At 43.3% G+C, this 17,320-nt stretch overlaps 1 protein-coding gene across 5 annotated transcripts in view; it reads right to left on the reverse strand.

The window, feature by feature from the left end:
• The window catches only part of BEND7 (BEN domain containing 7), a 46,435-nt gene that overhangs the window by 27,759 nt on the left and 1,356 nt on the right, over positions 1–17,320 (reverse strand). For 3 of the 5 annotated variants that reach the window (XR_003498054.3, XM_013098772.4, XM_013098771.4), the window contains exons 2-3: positions 14,017–14,100; positions 4,421–4,720 (exon numbers count right to left, since the gene is read on the reverse strand). Coding sequence is in view for 4 of the 5 variants with exons in the window: in XM_013098772.4 (XP_012954226.1) it covers positions 4,421–4,720; positions 14,017–14,100 (384 nt within the window). In the remaining variant the exon portion in view is untranslated. Of the gene's footprint in view, positions 1–4,420; positions 4,721–14,016; positions 14,101–15,064; positions 15,127–17,320 lie in introns of those variants that run through there. The other 2 variants (XM_072024136.1, XM_038185333.2) reach the window with 2 other exon arrangements.

A 17,320-nucleotide genomic window follows, 5' to 3' on the forward strand; every position in this document is an offset into this window, starting at 1 on the left:
CAAAATGCATGGACAAGAACCGTTCACACTGCATTAGTATAAATGGAGCATTTTAAGAATCTCTGAGAATCTAATAAATGTGAATGTAATGGTTCCACTGGCTTTTCTTCTTCAAGGTTACAGCTGTAACTATAACAACTTCTAAAAGTAAAAAGCAATCTGGAAAACAGGCTGAGAGCCTCATATTAAAACAAAACCAGATTACTGACTCAGCACAACCCTGCCTAGTTTGAAATCATCCTTCCTTTGTACCCTGTCTATTCACACTGAAAGCTCCTTGGGGCATGGATAGGATTTTATATTTTCAATGGTCCATAACATGTTTAGCTCATTGTAACAAGTACATAGGAGAAAAAAAAAATGTTATCTTTGGCTTTGCAAATTACTCAGAATCCCTGAACTTGGCTCCACCAACATCCTTTCACCTATTTGTTAATGTAGGCTTTTAAAGCAGATGTGAGGTTCACGACTACTTTCAAATTTAACAGCACCAGCTGAGCTCTGCACTCTTCAGTGGGACAAGCAGGTACTGCAGAAAGGGGCTATCAGCATTTCAGAAACACGGGGTCCCAGACAATTAGGAGATTTTTATTAATAAGAGAAATACTTAGTAAGGAAATCCTCGTTATTCCTTCCTCCAGGCTTCTCCGGTGCTTCCTCTCTTCTCTGCTGAGACTCACAAGTTCCTTAGGGTAAGTAAGTTCCTTGGGATAAGGCCCAGCCTCCTTCCTCATCAAAACCCAGTCCTCTAGCAGGCCTCTGGAAATGATATCTGAAAAGCCTACAGTGGGAGACGGGGCTGGTGGCTTTTGTTGTCTTCTTAACAAAGGCTCTGCGTTGTGCTGAATTACGTGTAAAAATTGGACAAAGCCAATTCTATCAGTAAATACCTGTCCGTCTTCCCTGTTGCAATATAATACAGCCCTAATGAAAGCACGCAGGCACTCAGCCTCCTGATGGAAAACCAAAGGGTCTATTTTCCCATTGAGGCATGGGGGATTTACATTATAATCCCCATTAGCATTGATAGAAATTACCCATGTAAATCTACCATAGGTACTGGAAATGGGAAAAAAAAGAGACCACCAATATTTCAAATCAAAGCAGGGTTCTACTGACTTCATACATATTCATGAGGGTTTTTTATTTTATTCCTATCCTCACTCTTCTGATCAGTCACTGTTTTGTAAGAAACATCTTATAGAGTGTTCTCAGTCATTGTTCCAAGCACTATCTTTATCATTTTTAGAGGACAAAAGCAACCCTTTTCAACTTGTTATAAATCAATTTTTAATTTTAAAAAGAGAACAGACTTTTTATTTTTATGAAGGAGTCTTTAAAGAGCCATCTCCCTCTCTTTTTGGAAGCTAGCCAGCATGTGAATTTGATACTAGCTCGTATGATTGAGGGAAGACACAAATACATTACACAAACACACTGCTTCCCCTGTGTGAGCCGCGAGTAGCCCAGGACAGCAGTCCTCGCAGCTGGATCTGCTGAGAGTAAATTCAATCGGGGCAAAATTACTGCACAAGCTTATATTTGAAAAACCATGCAAGTGAAATCCATTGCAAACAGTCTCGGTGTAAACAAACAAAAAAAGAAATCCAGCTGCTGCATCACTACTGGATTTCCTTCACAACTCAAGGAATGAAACTGAAATATTTCAGCCAGACACCGAGTTTGTTGATTCTAGGTGGATAGGCATGCTTATCACTGCCTATGGCCCCAAGAGGGGGCCACTAAAATCAAAAATCCACTCATATCAGTGGGTCACAGGTGTCTACCTGACACCCTGACTTGTAGAACTGCCACCTTAAGTCCAGCTTGGAAGAAATCACTTTGCTTTTCACATATGCTCCTCTTTTTCCCTCTCCTGCAGCAATTTCTCGTCTCTCCCCGTTACCCCTTTTCTCTGTCTTTGCCAATACCTTTTTTTCACACCTGCCTTCTACATACCAGTATCTATTAAACATTTATTCCAGCCTTCCTTTGAACAACCTTTAGCTTGCAAGTTGCTAACCATACTAGTTCGAGGGATTCAGATGTCCATTACTTTCAAACAGGAGTAACTCAGGCAGCCTGCAATGTGCATCTGCCAGACCCTGGCTTCCCATACAGTACCTAATGGTTGAACCTGATGATATTAGAGGTCTCTCCAACCTAAATGATTGTATGGTTTTATCTATCCAGTGGACAGAAACAGTTTCTGGACTCAAAGCACCAGCTATATGTGCCTGGACATTTCCCCAGTCATGACCTAATCCTAACAGCCCTAAATAAGAGTCTTATTTTCTGTCTGAGCAGTTTTGTTCACCACTTTGAACACTGTGGTTAAGTAAATCCCAAGAAGTAGCTTCTCCCTGGATGTTAACCAGCATTAAAAGGACTTTGTCCATCCTTCAAATAATGTGTAAAACACTGAACTAGCCACTTGGGTTCCCAATGCAAGGGATGGGGGGAATTAGGGACATTAGAATAGCTCCCTAAAAAGAGCTGTGTACTACCTGAGAAACTTCAGAACATGCCTGCAGCAAGAAATGCCTCAGCAGCTTTCTTTTTGCAGACATTGGGCACCAGAACCCCAGCAGCGGGGCTGCCCAGCAGGATCCCAAACACCCTGCTGCGGGCAGACACCCCTCACCTTGCCCTCAAAGACCTGGGCAGGTTGCTTTGCGAAGGTGACCAGGGGAAAGGGCCCACACCCAGCTTTATGTAATAGCCTAGAGATTGCATTCCTTTCTGCAGCAGAGCAGCTGCAAAGGGAGGGGTGGAAGGTGCCTCCACCCAGGCTCCCTTGGTGCACTGCCCCGAGAGATGGGAGATTTGGGCACCCAACCTCCCGAGCTGGCTGTCTCAGAGACCCTGCTAACCTATACAACATCATAAATCAGAGAAAAAAGTATCTTTCCCTCTGTGGAAAGCTAAAAAGCTGACATTTTCTTGCAGATGGGGCCAAATCCTGTCGACGTGGTTTAGCTCACCTGCTGAATCAGACCCCTAAGGGGATATGGGTGCTGCTCCACCTACTTGCTGGATCCGGGAACTAGGCACCTAAGCTGTGCAGGCTCAGGCACTCCCGTGCGTGCTGAGAACTGTCCCTGCAGGTGCCCAGGGAGTCTCAGGCCAAGGAGGGAGATGCGTAATGAAATTCAGGTCCTGCCACACTTAGAGGGCTGCTACGGTGAGATTTTGAGAACATAGTTTTAGACTTGAATGCAAAATCCAATCAAGCATCTGCTTTCCCCTCTCCCCTGGATCTGCTTCCAAGTTAGTAGGCATCTTAAAAAGAAAACACCACTGTTTAATAAATATTATAAAGCAAACCAACCTAGCATGGCTTACTGCAACATCTTTCTCCACGTCACCCAGCACATCTATGTGAAGCATTATCTGTACAGAGACACAGTCAGTCCTGTGAATTCTGAGACTGCATGCCTTTTAGCGTGGGGATATTAATTCCTAAAGGACACTACTGAGAATAATAACAATACTTTTTTTTTTTTTTTGGTATGTTACAAGCAACGAGAACGTGTGCCTTCAGATAAGGACTCACAACAGATGCCCCTCTAGGGGAAGCATGAATACCTTCAGAACCAACTGGAAATTGAAAATTGATAGCGTTTTCAGATTCAATCTGACCATTTTTTTTTATTTTCTAGATGTTCGCACCTCAATATGAAAACTTTCCTAAGCGTAGGGCTTAATATGAAGAGAAAAGCCTTAATTTCCTTTCCTTTTCTTAAGGAAGTCCTTCAAGAATTTGGTAGTAAAATCTTCTTTCTCTGGGAGTGAAAACTAAGAGAAATGCATTTCAGAGGCACAACTCATCCACTTTTCTGTCAGATCAGGATAGACCACAGCCTAAGGACGTGCTATTCACAGGTAGACTCCATCCTCTCTCTTCTCCAGTGGGCCTAATCAGAATAAAACCCTAGGGCTCCAGTGGAGTTTTGCACCTGAAGTTCAGTGGCCAGTTATAAGTCTGATCCCATCACTTTATGAAAGTCAGCAGAATCCTGCTCCACAAGTGGTGTCACAACTGAACTCCATTACTCACTGCAGAGAGGAGTGGTACCAGTTGACATTTAATTAGCTATGAATTTAACAACAATGGCAAAAGCTGTTTTAATAAGTACCGTAAAGGATTTAAGCCTATATAACAGAATTGAGTAATTCTCGTCCTATCACCAGGAATCCATTTTAAAAGCTAAGACAGATGGTAGCAGAATGCACTGTGCCCACTTTCGCACCTTTTCAAAGTGATAACTATGTGCTCATTTTGTAGACTCTGAACTATAACTGATTTCAGCGCCGTGGTACAATAAATCATCAGAACAAAGGCAGATATTCAGTACAGTACAAGGAAAAAAAAAAGAGAGAAAAAAGCACTATTTTCAGTATCTAATGTAGATCATACCATTGGATGTCACGGCTCGCGTTTGATTTTGGAACGTTTTGGATCGGGTTCCGTATTGCCCTGAAAAATGGCTGGCTTGGGGTGATAATTCGTTCCACGCACCACTCTGGGAAGGATGAAGGCTCGCTTGGGACTCTGCAGGGGGATTCAGGCGCTGGGCCCAGGCTAAGTCTAAATCCTGGGGCTCCTCCTTCAGTTTTTCTCCTTCTTTGCCAACTCGCTGATAGATTCTTCCAGTGCTGTCATTCAGTAATCTTCTCATCCCTGTAATTTGTTTTTTAATTTCCCGGCTTTCATCTCCTAATGAAAACAGAGCCACAGTTATCACTGTAAATTAGCAAAAACGGTAATGGGTTGAGATTAGTGATTTTAGATGCCAATACGAGTTCCTAGCTGTTGGAGGACACAAATAAATAAATAAAAGAGAGAAAGAAAAGACACGGCTGAGCGGTAGTTGGTACACACCAGGCTCTGCTTTAACACAGCTGAAGCTGAGGTCTCATATGGTTAAAAGACCTGCTGAACTTGGCTTTCCTGATGCCCTTTCCAAGGCTTTGATGAGCAAGATTATTTCTCTCCAGAAGGAAATAATAATAGCTGGAGCAGTTGCAAATAATCTATCCTTTTAAGAGACTGATCCCATTCAGGCATTGACATCAGCGGATATTTTCTGAGGATAGCCTAAGGAAGCAGACCTTTGTCGAGCAGTTTGCTGTATGCTTAAGGACAGATTTTACAAAGGAAATAAAAAAATCAACACAAAAAACACCACACCCTAACACAGAGTAACACTGCATCTATTGATTTTAATAAACAGGATCAGTTCCTCACTCCACAGAATTTAATAATGCTGGATTATCGGGGAATAAATTAAAAAAGCAGCTAATATGTGTCTAACCATACACAGCCTAACTGCTGGGTGTCCTAGAGCGTAGATTAGGAAAACAAAATGAAAATACACACAAGAAAAATGGGACTGCTTCAAATAAATCCAGGGCATTTAAATAATAACAATTACATACTTTAATACTCCTGGCACCGTTTAAGTATTAATTTTATGTAGGAAACTGCTGATTGCACACTGAATATATATGTTTGGGGCAGATAGCAGCTATTTTGCTCGTTAAAGCATACATTACATTTCGCTGGTAATAAGGACGTGTTCATAACCACTTCTGAAATAAGAAGCTTCTATTTTTTATTTTTTTTTTGCTGGTAATAGAAAAATCAAACACCCTAAGCAAATGGAATAACAAAGATCAAGAAACTGATGAACTGACCCTTTATAGTACACTTCATACAGTAATAATTGGGATGCTGAATTCAATTTACATTCCTGCTTCCCAAAGCAAACTTATTTTGGAAAAGCAGGAACAGAGAAGAGATTTCAGCAAATACAAACAAAAAAAAACTTCTCCAAAACCCAAACCTAGTGTGCACTGGCTCTGGTTCAACAAGGTATTCAGAAGTGTGCTAATGCCAGGCACGTGAACTGTTTTTATCAGTTCAACAGCACCATTTTTAGGTGCTGAAACCAGGGAGTTAAAGAAGTGGCACCTCCCTCCCCAGCACCCTGCACGAGCCAAGCTTCACGTGCTGGGACGCCAGCAAGCCCAGCGCACCCAGGGACACTCAGGCCGTGGCCAGGGAGCAGAGCAGAGCTGAGCTGAGCGATCAGACCGAGCCTGGGCTGAACCCCAGAGCATCTCCAGCCCACTCCAACCAGGAAAATAATTTTTTTTTGCAAGAAAGCTTCCAGTCCCAGCTACAAAACCACCCGGCAGCCCCGTGCCGAACGGCATCTCCGCTCCAGCCGAAGCGTCGAGGCAAGCCACCTGCGAGGAAGCTCAACGTTACATTTCATCTTGATGTTTTGTCTACAGATTTATGCGCGGGTGATTTAATTAACAAATTATGCTCCTTGGACCTGAGCCAGCCAGGGGCTGACTGTTTGCAGTTCCCAACCTCGCTGGGAACCGGGAGGCCCCCAAGTACCGCGGGACTGCGGTTATTGAGGCGCTCGGATCCGGGTGCTGAAGGCTGCCTTTCGTGCCCACATCTCAGCTCCCAACGCTTCCACGGCACGACAGCACCAAAGGATCCCTTCCCATCACACCACCCAGCACCACGTAGTGCTCTTGGGGCTTTATGTTACCCACTCGTGTCAGTGTTTAATAGCAAAATGTACCTAAACATCAAAAAAGCTTCCCACCCACCTCCTCCTATCGGGCTTACTGACTGCTTGCTCCGCTGCTGGTCAGGTGACACGTTGTTGGAAAGATTAAATTTCCCTTACCCAATTACATCAAATATTTATGTTAATTGAGCTTATTCAGCCCTGATTCTGGTTGCATGTTCCTTTTTATAGAGGTCTTCCTATATAGTGATGTGAGCATGCTTATCTCCAAAGAGAAAAATCCCTACATTTATATCACAGCACATCCTGAAATTTCAGCAACTCCTGCCTAAGTGTAGCTTTGCATTTACCCAGATCCCTAATTAAACTGGGGAGATTTCCCATTTATGAACTTTTTTCATGATATGTTTTAATAACATGAACTTTTTCCAAAAATATGTTGTCTTTGGAAGGAAGGTCCTTGAAAACACACCCTGAAGATTAGGTCAAGCCTACAGCGTGCAAGTTTACAACAACTCATCCACCCACCCAACCCAGTCATGACGTTTCCATCTTTTTATGGCTTTTAATTTGTGACTGCCCAGCCACAGTCTTCCCAGCCCTAGTGGATGTTACACTGCCTGCCTGAATGTGTGGGCTGCTGCAGGAAAAGATTTAAGTTTTTGCTCCCCAGTTATCTCATCTGGCTGTTAGCTCTATAGCCCAGTGATAGCGTTCTGCTATCAGCTATTCCACTGCTGATGATCTTCACAGATCATAATTATGTAATTTAAAAAATAAAATGAAAAAAAAAAAAAAAGGGAAAAACCAAACAGCTCAAGCTGCTACGTCCCATGGAAGAGCCAACCTTCCTTTCCAAATGCTGAATGGGATAATTAAGAAAAAAAGAAGCTTGCTGCTGTGTTACCTGCCTGTGATAAGCCTCCTGAGAGGCTCCATAGCTGCTGAGGACTGGGAGGAGCAGTGTTTGCAACACACATCCCAGCCCATCTGCCAGGATCCAGCCTCTCTTCCCCTCTTCTGGGCTTCTGAAGCACCACTGCTGCGGTGCAGCCTTCCCCTGCAAGCCGTGTGGGTACGTACCCGAGGAGGCAGCCAGGTTTTGCCTCTCAGATTGCCTGTGTAATCCCCTTGGGTTTATCTGAAACCACTGAATTCACTTGCAAATTACTGTTCAAAACAGATAGGCATGGCAAATGACAGCCCTGTTTAGGAGCTTGCATGGGAAAATAAGAGTGGTAGCAGAAACATATTAGCAATGCTTTTAATAACTGTTATAGTCATTTCTATGATCGCCTCTTATATATAATTTATTTTTCCACATGGCTTGACTGCAATCTTATAGAACAACAAAGGACAAAACAAAACCTTCTCATAGATTCTACATCAAATATTCATAAAAAGTGATTTCCCCCCAAATTACCCTCATTCTCCTTCCCTACTGCAAGTATGCACAGTGTTAAGATACTCACACTTACATACTGCTTTGAAAGGTGTAAGAATATTAAAAATATCAAATGTACAGGTCTAAAACATAAACGTCCAGTTAGGAACTGGCATCCACATGCTCAGCGTGCCACCGGCTGAAGTAACACAACCGCTAACCATTTTAGTTAATGAAATATCACTGATAATTCATTAATTCTCTGCCTCTGGATGCTTGAGCATTTTTTCCCTGTTATGCTTATTGAACTCAATACAAATATGGCTCGCTGCCTACAAACAGGTTATTAGACTTTTCCAAATAATTTGTCAAATACTATCACAGCGCTACAACGAGCGATAAAGCGACACGCAGCCATACCCATTCGTTAAAACATTAATTACATATTTGGTTGCCACTTCTTTTATACTGCAATGTAATTAATGCATATCTCTTGAAGTGTATATATGAATGAGTTAAGGTTGGATAATGGACTGTATAATGTTTTTCTTTTCCCCTTTTGACTTATGTAAACGAGTAACTGTAATGTTCTCTTGGCCTGATATTTTGCAATTAATTTCATTATTTTTAGCATTTATGGGAAATGTTTTGGGAAGTATTCGTAGCTGACTTAATAAAGTCAGGTTTTCTATGAATTAGTGTCTCTTCCTGCTGTGCTTTGGCAGATAAAACTCCTAAGGAAATTTTCCCTGCTTGGCTATATAAACAAGACTTTTACCTCTATCAGGCTGCCTCCTGCAAGACCTTTGTATCTCTGATTTCTGCCTTTGTGTCAAACTAGGCTGGAATTGGTGAATGAGTTCAGAAGTTATCAAGAGCCTAGGAAATGCAGCAACAGATACCAAGGAAAATACACATGAGGTGACATTGGTCCAGTTTGCAAGGAAACGAAACTGCAGAGGAGAGAAAAATGCTGAAGTCGATGCATGGCTTGCAAGCTTCGAGGGCTCAGAAGAAATTGCGACAGAGCACGCAGGTTATATAATCAAAGTTATTAAATGCCAGTTTATTAGCCACCACTTGAACAGTGCTCCTCCTGGAACGGGGCCAGCAAAAGTCAGCTGCTTGTGTTTGAAGAACTTGTAAGGGCTAATTCGGTGTACTGCAGGGAACTGGGGAGGTGCACGCATGCACCACGCGCACCTTCAGTGCGCAGTCAGGCTGAACTGACCAAAACACCACTGTGAACATTACGTGGTGCTCAAGGAAAGAACAACAGGTAACCTAGGAGGGAGTTAGGCAACCCTTCTCAGCAAAAACTACACCTCCATTGTGCCCTAACTTTCAAAACTTTGCTATTTTTGGCATTATTGTACTATTCGGGGCTCCTGAAATTGAAAATTGCTAAGCCCAGCGCGAGGAAAATAAAGGAGCCGTGTGCCTCTTTCCTTATCAGATCAAAGGCTTCCTAAAGCGAATGGAAAGTTGTTGTGACTGCTCCGTGGATAAGCTGAATTGAGCAACTGTGGAGCTAAACCGATGGGATAAGCACTCATTTCTCAAAGGAGTGATCCCCAGCCTTCGCTGGCATGTGCGAACCGATGCTGAACAAGTAACACAGGCAACAACACGCTTTGCAAATTAAAAGCTTCAAACCCAAGTCAACGGGGAGCGCGGCGGTCACGAACGATGTCAGCGGGTCACACGAGCACCATAAGTTATGAGCCTGGGACTTTTACTACCCCTAGCAAATCTATCGGGATATTGGAGCCGTCTTAGGTGAGGCATCTTACCAGCGCTCTGAAATGATGCTTGAAAGCAAGACCCAGAAAGTTAACAGACATCACCAACACTCCTATATGAGCACAGCAACCTGCAGAATCAAAGCCAGGGGCAGACCTGGACACCACTGTGAATCTGGAGGGCTGCTTCCTTGGAAGGAAAATCAGATGAGGTGGCCCAATGCTGCCACAACAACAAAATAACTCTTCCAAAGAGCCTGGTAAAACAGTTTCAGAAACACCCAGTAGGATCAGACACTGAAGTTGCAGACTTCAGGCCACACTGTGTCAACTAAATCACTCAGGAAACTGCAAGTGAGCAACTGTTTCTACATTTACATACTCACAGGGTCATAGAATTAAAAAAAAAAAAAAAGTGCAACAATGTCTTCTTGGAAATGCCCCATGTCAAGATCATGCTTCAGCCCCAAAAGGGAAATGCTTGGCTAAGTTATTTTACATATCTGCGTTCTCAAATGATCTTTTTTGCAGCCTTAATAATAGCAGCTATTACTGCAACATCCATACTTGGGATGTAATTCTATTAAAAGTACCAAGTAACTTCACAGACTTGCGTTAAGTCAACTTTCTCCTCTCCGAATAAATTGCAAAGGGTATTATTTCTGGGACAGAATAAATTCTTGGAATTAGTGAGTAACTTATGCATCATTCCCCTGCTCCAAGAACCCATTATTTATTTTATCATGACACGCTAACGTTATTAATCTGCTGCCTTCCATTTCAACAACGTGAAACGCTGTAAAATGCACAGACACCTGCATTACAGTGCATTTCAGCTCCCCTTTATATCAGTCATAAACATCTCTGGTTTGGACATCTCTCCAAAACAAATGCTCCGAGCACACTGCGCGCAGCATTCGATTTTATGAAACTATAAAAGTTCTTCACTGTTAATTACACAGACAAATGTCTCATCACACATTTGGTTACCAGGATAATATAATTAGTTTTCTGCATTAACCTTTCAAACATAGAGCCTGAATTTCAAGTTGAAAGCATTGTAAAAACACTCGGTCTGGAGGTATATTTTTTTTCCTGCTTTTTTTTTTTTGTGTGTGTTGATAATAAAATATTATGACTGGGGGGAAAAAAAAGTGGTATATACAAAAGATATTTTTACAGACAAGCTGGCTTTAACCGGTGTTGTCCACAAACCTTGTGTTGCACGGTCCCTGCATGGGCTTGTGTTCCCAAGCCTGGGCTAGCAGCCTTGACAGCACATTAATGCTGATACCTGCTAAAAGCTGCAGACAGGGCTGTCTTAAATCTCGATCACATTCAAGGTTTAAGCACTTCACTCCGGGCTGCGTCCTGCTTTTCAGAGGGAGCACTCTCCTGATATTAGATATCCCAGCCCTTCCCTTCAAAACAAAACAGGAGCCAGCCCTCACCTGCGAAAGGCAGCAGCAGCAAGAGGTTCGCCCGGAATTTTGCAAAGGCTGCGCTTGGTGCATCCTTTGTCTGGGAAGCTGCAAATTGCTATTTATCATCTTATCAGAGGAAAGGATTAGAAAAGACATCGGGGTGATCTCCCACGAACTCAGCTGCTGCAACACACGTGCAAACTTCCTAAGCTAACGAGGCTCCATTTAAAAAGCACCCAACAGAAGTCGCTTCCACTACCACACTTGTGCTGAAGCTTTCTCCAGTTCGCAGCCCAGGTTTACACAAAGCCAGGTTTTTGCCCATTTTGTGCTGGTGCAAGAAATAAAAATAAATAAAAATCCAGGTTCAACAGGTCCTTTCTGACACTTGATCTCAACAACGCATTAAATGCTTAATCATTTAGCCCAGAATCTCCCTTCTCGTCCGTGCATCCCTTGACCAAAACATCCGCACATCTTATTCCCAAGCTTCACTGCTTCACTTGTAAGATGACATTAACATTTCCCCTTTCCTGCAGTAAATAGTTTCGCTGACATATCTTAACATCCATTTACATACTAAAGGCTGCAGCACGTTGAGGTTTTAACAGCTGTAGTCATCCCACGGATCAGTCAAAAGACCTAAATCAAAGAACAAACTTGACTCTAAACCAAGGACCCGAGCACTCGATGGAGTGATTATCTAATTTTGGCACAGAACATTGAAATTAAGCGAAGCAGGGATTACAACCTTATTAGGGGCCAGGACAACGAGCTGGGGGAAGCATCGTTCTCCCATCCTCCCTGAAGTACAATGAAAAATTATGGCGTGCAGCGTGCAATTCTCAAAAGGGAAGCTGGAATGCCAAATGCCGCTCATCCCATCTCTCTGCTGGAAGGTGGGAGCTCAATTTTCAAGTGCTTTCAGCCAAGTTCAGTTCCCAGCACTGCTTCTCCTACATCTCAGACCACCTCTTTTGTCATTAAGAAGCTGGACACTGGCGTGAGGACAAAGCGGAGTGGGTGATGTGAGCTCTGAGCAACCCACCGAACCCAGCTCCCACAGGAAGAAGAATTCCTCATCTGCAGATCCTGCACAGTCATAAATCATGGGTTTTGTCAAAATTAACGTGCTTTGAGGAAATCAGGCCATCTCTAGAAAATAGGGTCTTCCTTCTTTTCACAGCAACTGAAGGTGGGCTCCCAGGACTGCAATTCTGGACTTCAACACCTTGAAGAAAGTCCCTTGGTGGGACTTGTTGGTAAGGACTAAATGCAGACATGCTCCTGCTGTAGGTGAACTTGATGCCAGAGCACATTCAGAAGCTGGTCATAATAAAGAAATCAACCAAGCAAACCAAAAGCAACAAAACCAAACAAAAAGCAGGTAACAAGCCTGCCCTCAAAAGACAAAGCAGCCCTCAAAAGGCAACGCAACCAGACCAAAAATCAATTGGTCTGAGTCACGGCACAAATGTCAAAGCACAAACTCCTGCACAGTCCTGGAAGCACCCTGGCTTAGGCAGCTAGACACCTAACTCCTGACAAAGCCTTATTCTGATTTGGGGTTGAAGAGAAAACATTCATGGTAAATCTCTAGGGCGGTTCAACCCCAAAAGTGCTTACACAACGCAGAATCCAAACACAAAGCTTAGCAGCCTCCTTCACGCTCCCTGGAAATAGGTGAAGAGATGAAGTATTTGCTCACAACCCTAACAGTGAGAAGCTGAGAAGGGAATTTAACCCAGCTCTCCCTCCTGTGTAAATATTCTAATCAGCAGAAGACTCCACGCTGCCCAAGACGCCCCCTTTCCTCTTCCACTTGCTGTTGACCTCTAGGGAAGGCTATGGCACAATCAATTTAGCAGACGAAAGCATTTTACCTGCAGCTTGATTTCAGGTGCTGCTTCTTGTGCTCAGGACTAGTGCTTCTCACCGGCTCTAGGGGGCAACACACACAGACTCCAGAAACCTCAAATCACCTCCACGCAAACACTGAGGCTCCCGGCACAGCTGGGGAAAGGCAGACACCTCCAGATTTCCTGCTGTGAAGGCACCTGCTTTCTCCAAAGCCTTAGCAAGGCGACCAAGAGCTTGCTTTACACACTAAGAGTCATTACTGTATGTCAAAACCTCGCCTTAATTCTTGTGATTTTAGCCCACTGTCCTTTTTTGCAAAAGGTTTCAGCACCCAGAAGAGGTCCTGGATGAGACAGAAGGGGGCTGGGAGCAGGAGGAGAAGCATTCTACAGAAGAGTTACAAAGGACACCAAGCACACAGGCAAGAAGGATAAAGGTTGACCGATAACTAGTCCTATCAGGCTATGGTATACACCACGCTGCAGACTATACATTACTTCTCTGTTTTCTTTACACATTTTTAACTGTTGATTTAATTTAATTTAATTTTTCCCATGGCAGGATTAGCAGGCCGGCTACAGAGGTGAAAGGACATTACATTAAGACAGCACATTAATCCTCTATCCCACCCAAGGCAGAAGCAAAACCAAACAAATAGCAGCTTCCTGGAAATTGAATTTCTGTTATCCAGATGTCAAAGATGTAATACCCCAATTACACAAACTATTGCCAGCGAAGCATGCCAGAGAATATGCAATGTAAATGGGGTGAGCAGAGAGCTGCAAAACTGCAGAGTCAGCATCTGGCTCTCTGAGTGAGTGATAATTAGCACTGTGTGTAGACACTAATAAACATTTATGTCTGAAATTACAACTTTTAGCAGTGTTAATAAAGGATATATTGGCAATTCGTGGAATAAAAGGGTCTTGAAAAGAACGTCATATTAAACAATGGCAGGCACTTCCCATGCTTGCAGAGAGATTTTTTTCCTCCCTAATTGCAAATGGCCACGCTATGTTGCTCTGAAATTAATCAACACAAGCACATACCTAAAAAAACGGGTTGTGTTTCTTTGGTCTCCCCATTAACATCATTGCTGTAGTCAGAGATCTTATATATCTCATGATGGTAATCTGGAATGAAAAACGATAAAAAAAATTAGAACTCAAGTGATCTGGAAAAAATGAACACCGAACACATTGCTACAGTTTTACTACATAATTTATCAATATATCTGCAGTTTATTTCATGTACATCGAATTAACCACAGAAAATGTGCTCTGTATCAGCACCTCCTAAAAAGAAAAAAAAGGGAAAAAAACACACAAAACCAACTTTGCTCACACTGGAGAGGCTTAGCTAAAATATTTCACAGATTTTAGGGAATAGCCATGCCTGCCCTAAATTACTGTGTTCATTTTCACAGCAAATTATCCCACCAGATGCCAATTATCTGGCTTCTTGCTTTACAGATGGAAAGCAGATTTATAATGAAAACTTCACCTTCCCAGAGACCGGGAGGAACTTTCAAACTTTGCCTCGACAAGAAGACCAGTGACGTACAATAGGGCTGCACCTTGCAGCTCTGCTGACTTATCTTGAGGTCACTGGCCCCTGAGTTCCGAGGAAAGGAGGCTCAGGGACACCTTAGGGTATTCACTTACAGAAACTAACATCCATGCGAGATGACCCTAAAAATAAATACTGGCATCTTTTATTCACAGATCTGACAGGACACGCACGGAAAATTGAATTTCTGTTTCAAACGAAAGGGTATTTTCTGTGGAGGTCTCTGCTGTAATCACAGGCATGCGTTCAGCAGAAAAACAGTCCTGTTTACACATGTGTACAGAGGGAATAGTAATTACAAGAGGGAAAACAACAACAACAACAAAAAACCAACTATCTAAGGGCAGCTCTCCTGGATTCTATTTCTGACTCTGCTACTGGCACACACTTTGTCCTTAGGCAAGTCACTCAAGACTGAACAATATATTCAGTGTCTTGAAATAGCTGCCTCATCACCTAACTCCTGTAACGCTGAAGCCCTCCCAGCCAGCTCAGTTACTCCCTCTGAAAACTGGTTCTTATGTTTACCTGCCTCGCAAGAAGTCAGGTGGAGATTAACTCCTGGAAGAGCACTCGGAGGGATTCAATTAAAAGGCACAAGAGGACCTGAATGGCACCACAGGCAACTCCTCCTCTCAAGAGGAACACACCTGCCTTGCTGACAAAACAATCAGCTACGGAATTATAAAGTTCTCCTATAAGCCAAGCTTCTTTGTTACTATTGTTTATTTGTACAGCATGACTGTCTTAACGGCACAACAGGAGGAACTACCCAGTAAGTAAACCAGAATCAAGCTTAATACGGCCCTACAAAAGAAAGAAAAGGGCCTGGAAAGAAATGTCAGCATGGTAGGGAAGAAAAAAAAATAAAAAGGAAGGTAGCGAGGTCAGGAGCGAAGTGCTAAGCAAAGAGGTAGCATTGGGGTTTTGCGTGTCACACCGAGGGAGTGAAACATATGGGCTGCCTGACGTGTACTGGGTAAAGGTGAAGTCTGAGCCACAGCATCGAGGAAGTAAAGGTCCCTTCCGCGAGGCTAAAAATACAGAATTTATGCGAGCTGCTCTCCGTGCCCATTAGCTGTTCTCCACATTTTCATCCTCCAGGAGAGCTGCTAGGAGCGAGCACGTGGAAACTCGGAACTAAATAACTCACAGATTCGCAGTCCTTAGGTATATAGATTGTATGGAGTTGCTTCTCTAGCACTTCCCTGTGCTCATCCAGCCGGGCACGACGCTCTCCTGATCTACAGCTGCTGCCTGGAAGTCACCACGTTGCACATCAGAGGTGGCTGCGTTTTAGTGCAGGCAGGGACCTTCCTTTCAGTCTGAAAGGAACTGATCGTGCTGCTAAGGTGCTCTGAAGTTTTTTTGGGGCGAAATAAGCATCGTACATGTCACTGACAGGCTGTGCATTACAAACAGATCGACCCAGCGTACCATTTTCTCTTTGGTTTCCTTCTTCTGCCTCAGATGTCACAGTCCAGGCGCTGTGAAATCCATATCAATTTCACAACAGTAAACACTAAACTGTGACATTACTGAATGACTCCAGCAAGAGGCAAAGGCCAATTACAAGAGACAACTATTTATACATAATTATCTTCATAATCAACTGTGATAGAAAGAGGGTACGTGAGAGCAGACTCACATGCAGAATGTGATTTTTATCTTCTCTGCTCTCAAAGTGCAAAGACATATTTTCTCCCAGGATGTACTTTCAGTGTAGCTTGCTATTTGAATTCCTATATCCAAAAGGAGACAGCAGATAAAATAAGAAATGCTAATAATTAACCCCCATAAATGATTTTATCCAATGAGGTTAAATAGATCGCCTTATATATGGGGAAATATTTAATCCAGTTATGGAGTGGCGACCGACAATTTGCAGAATATTGACACGTTTTTGACAGCGCACACATTTTTACGACTCTATTAGGAGAAAAATAAAACCCAGGCTTTGATTTCAGTTTTGCTTGTCCACATGTTTCACTTTCAAGCCCCACGCTCCAGCCCTGCACGAGCTGCCTGAGAGGCGACTCCGAGCATCAGATGCTAAGAAACCCCACAAACCAAACCTGTCCTTTAGAGAAATGAAAGCCCTCCATGGGTTGATCTCCAAGCTGATGCTGGCATTTAAGAAACCTCGGATAAATTTCAGCAAGTCTGACCAGTTGCTCTCCCCCTAGTTTGGGGACAGGGGTAGGTGCAGTGCTCCAGACCCTCCTGCACTGTTTAAGCAATAATTATTTACTCTTCCTACCAGGCAAGTTCATTTCCAGCTTCACATTTCTCTGCTTCTAATCTGATTTTGCTGCACGCCTACGAAGATACCAGCCTTCATCCAGCAAGCCCTGGAAGTTGCCCTCCACCCCCCTGTCCCTAAGTGTGACATTACCCCAGAGCAGCCACCTGCCCTCAACTTGGCATGCAGGACACACGCAGCATTTCAGGGAGATATTGCAGCCCGAGACTTCCAGACACAAAAGGGGGAAAAAAAATATATAAAAATAATAATACAGCAAATCAATCAGGGCAAGAGATCTAATCAGCTGAAGGAGCAATACCCAGCCCAAATGAAACCCTAGGGCTGGGAAGTCCACCTGTTAAAATGCCTACCAGCAGCTGTGTCATTTTTTTATTTATTTTTTTTAAATAACACACAGGACTGAGAGCTGTGCTCCTTCCCCGACATGAATCCAAATATTTTCCCGGCGATCCCTTTTAAAATCCCCTCTTTTCCGAAAAGCAAACACACGCCGAGCGAACAAGTTGCATGCCAGCGAT

The sequence above is a fragment of the Anas platyrhynchos genome, chromosome 1 (assembly GCF_047663525.1).
Source record: "Anas platyrhynchos isolate ZD024472 breed Pekin duck chromosome 1, IASCAAS_PekinDuck_T2T, whole genome shotgun sequence".
NCBI classification, from domain to species: domain Eukaryota; kingdom Metazoa; phylum Chordata; class Aves; order Anseriformes; family Anatidae; genus Anas; species Anas platyrhynchos.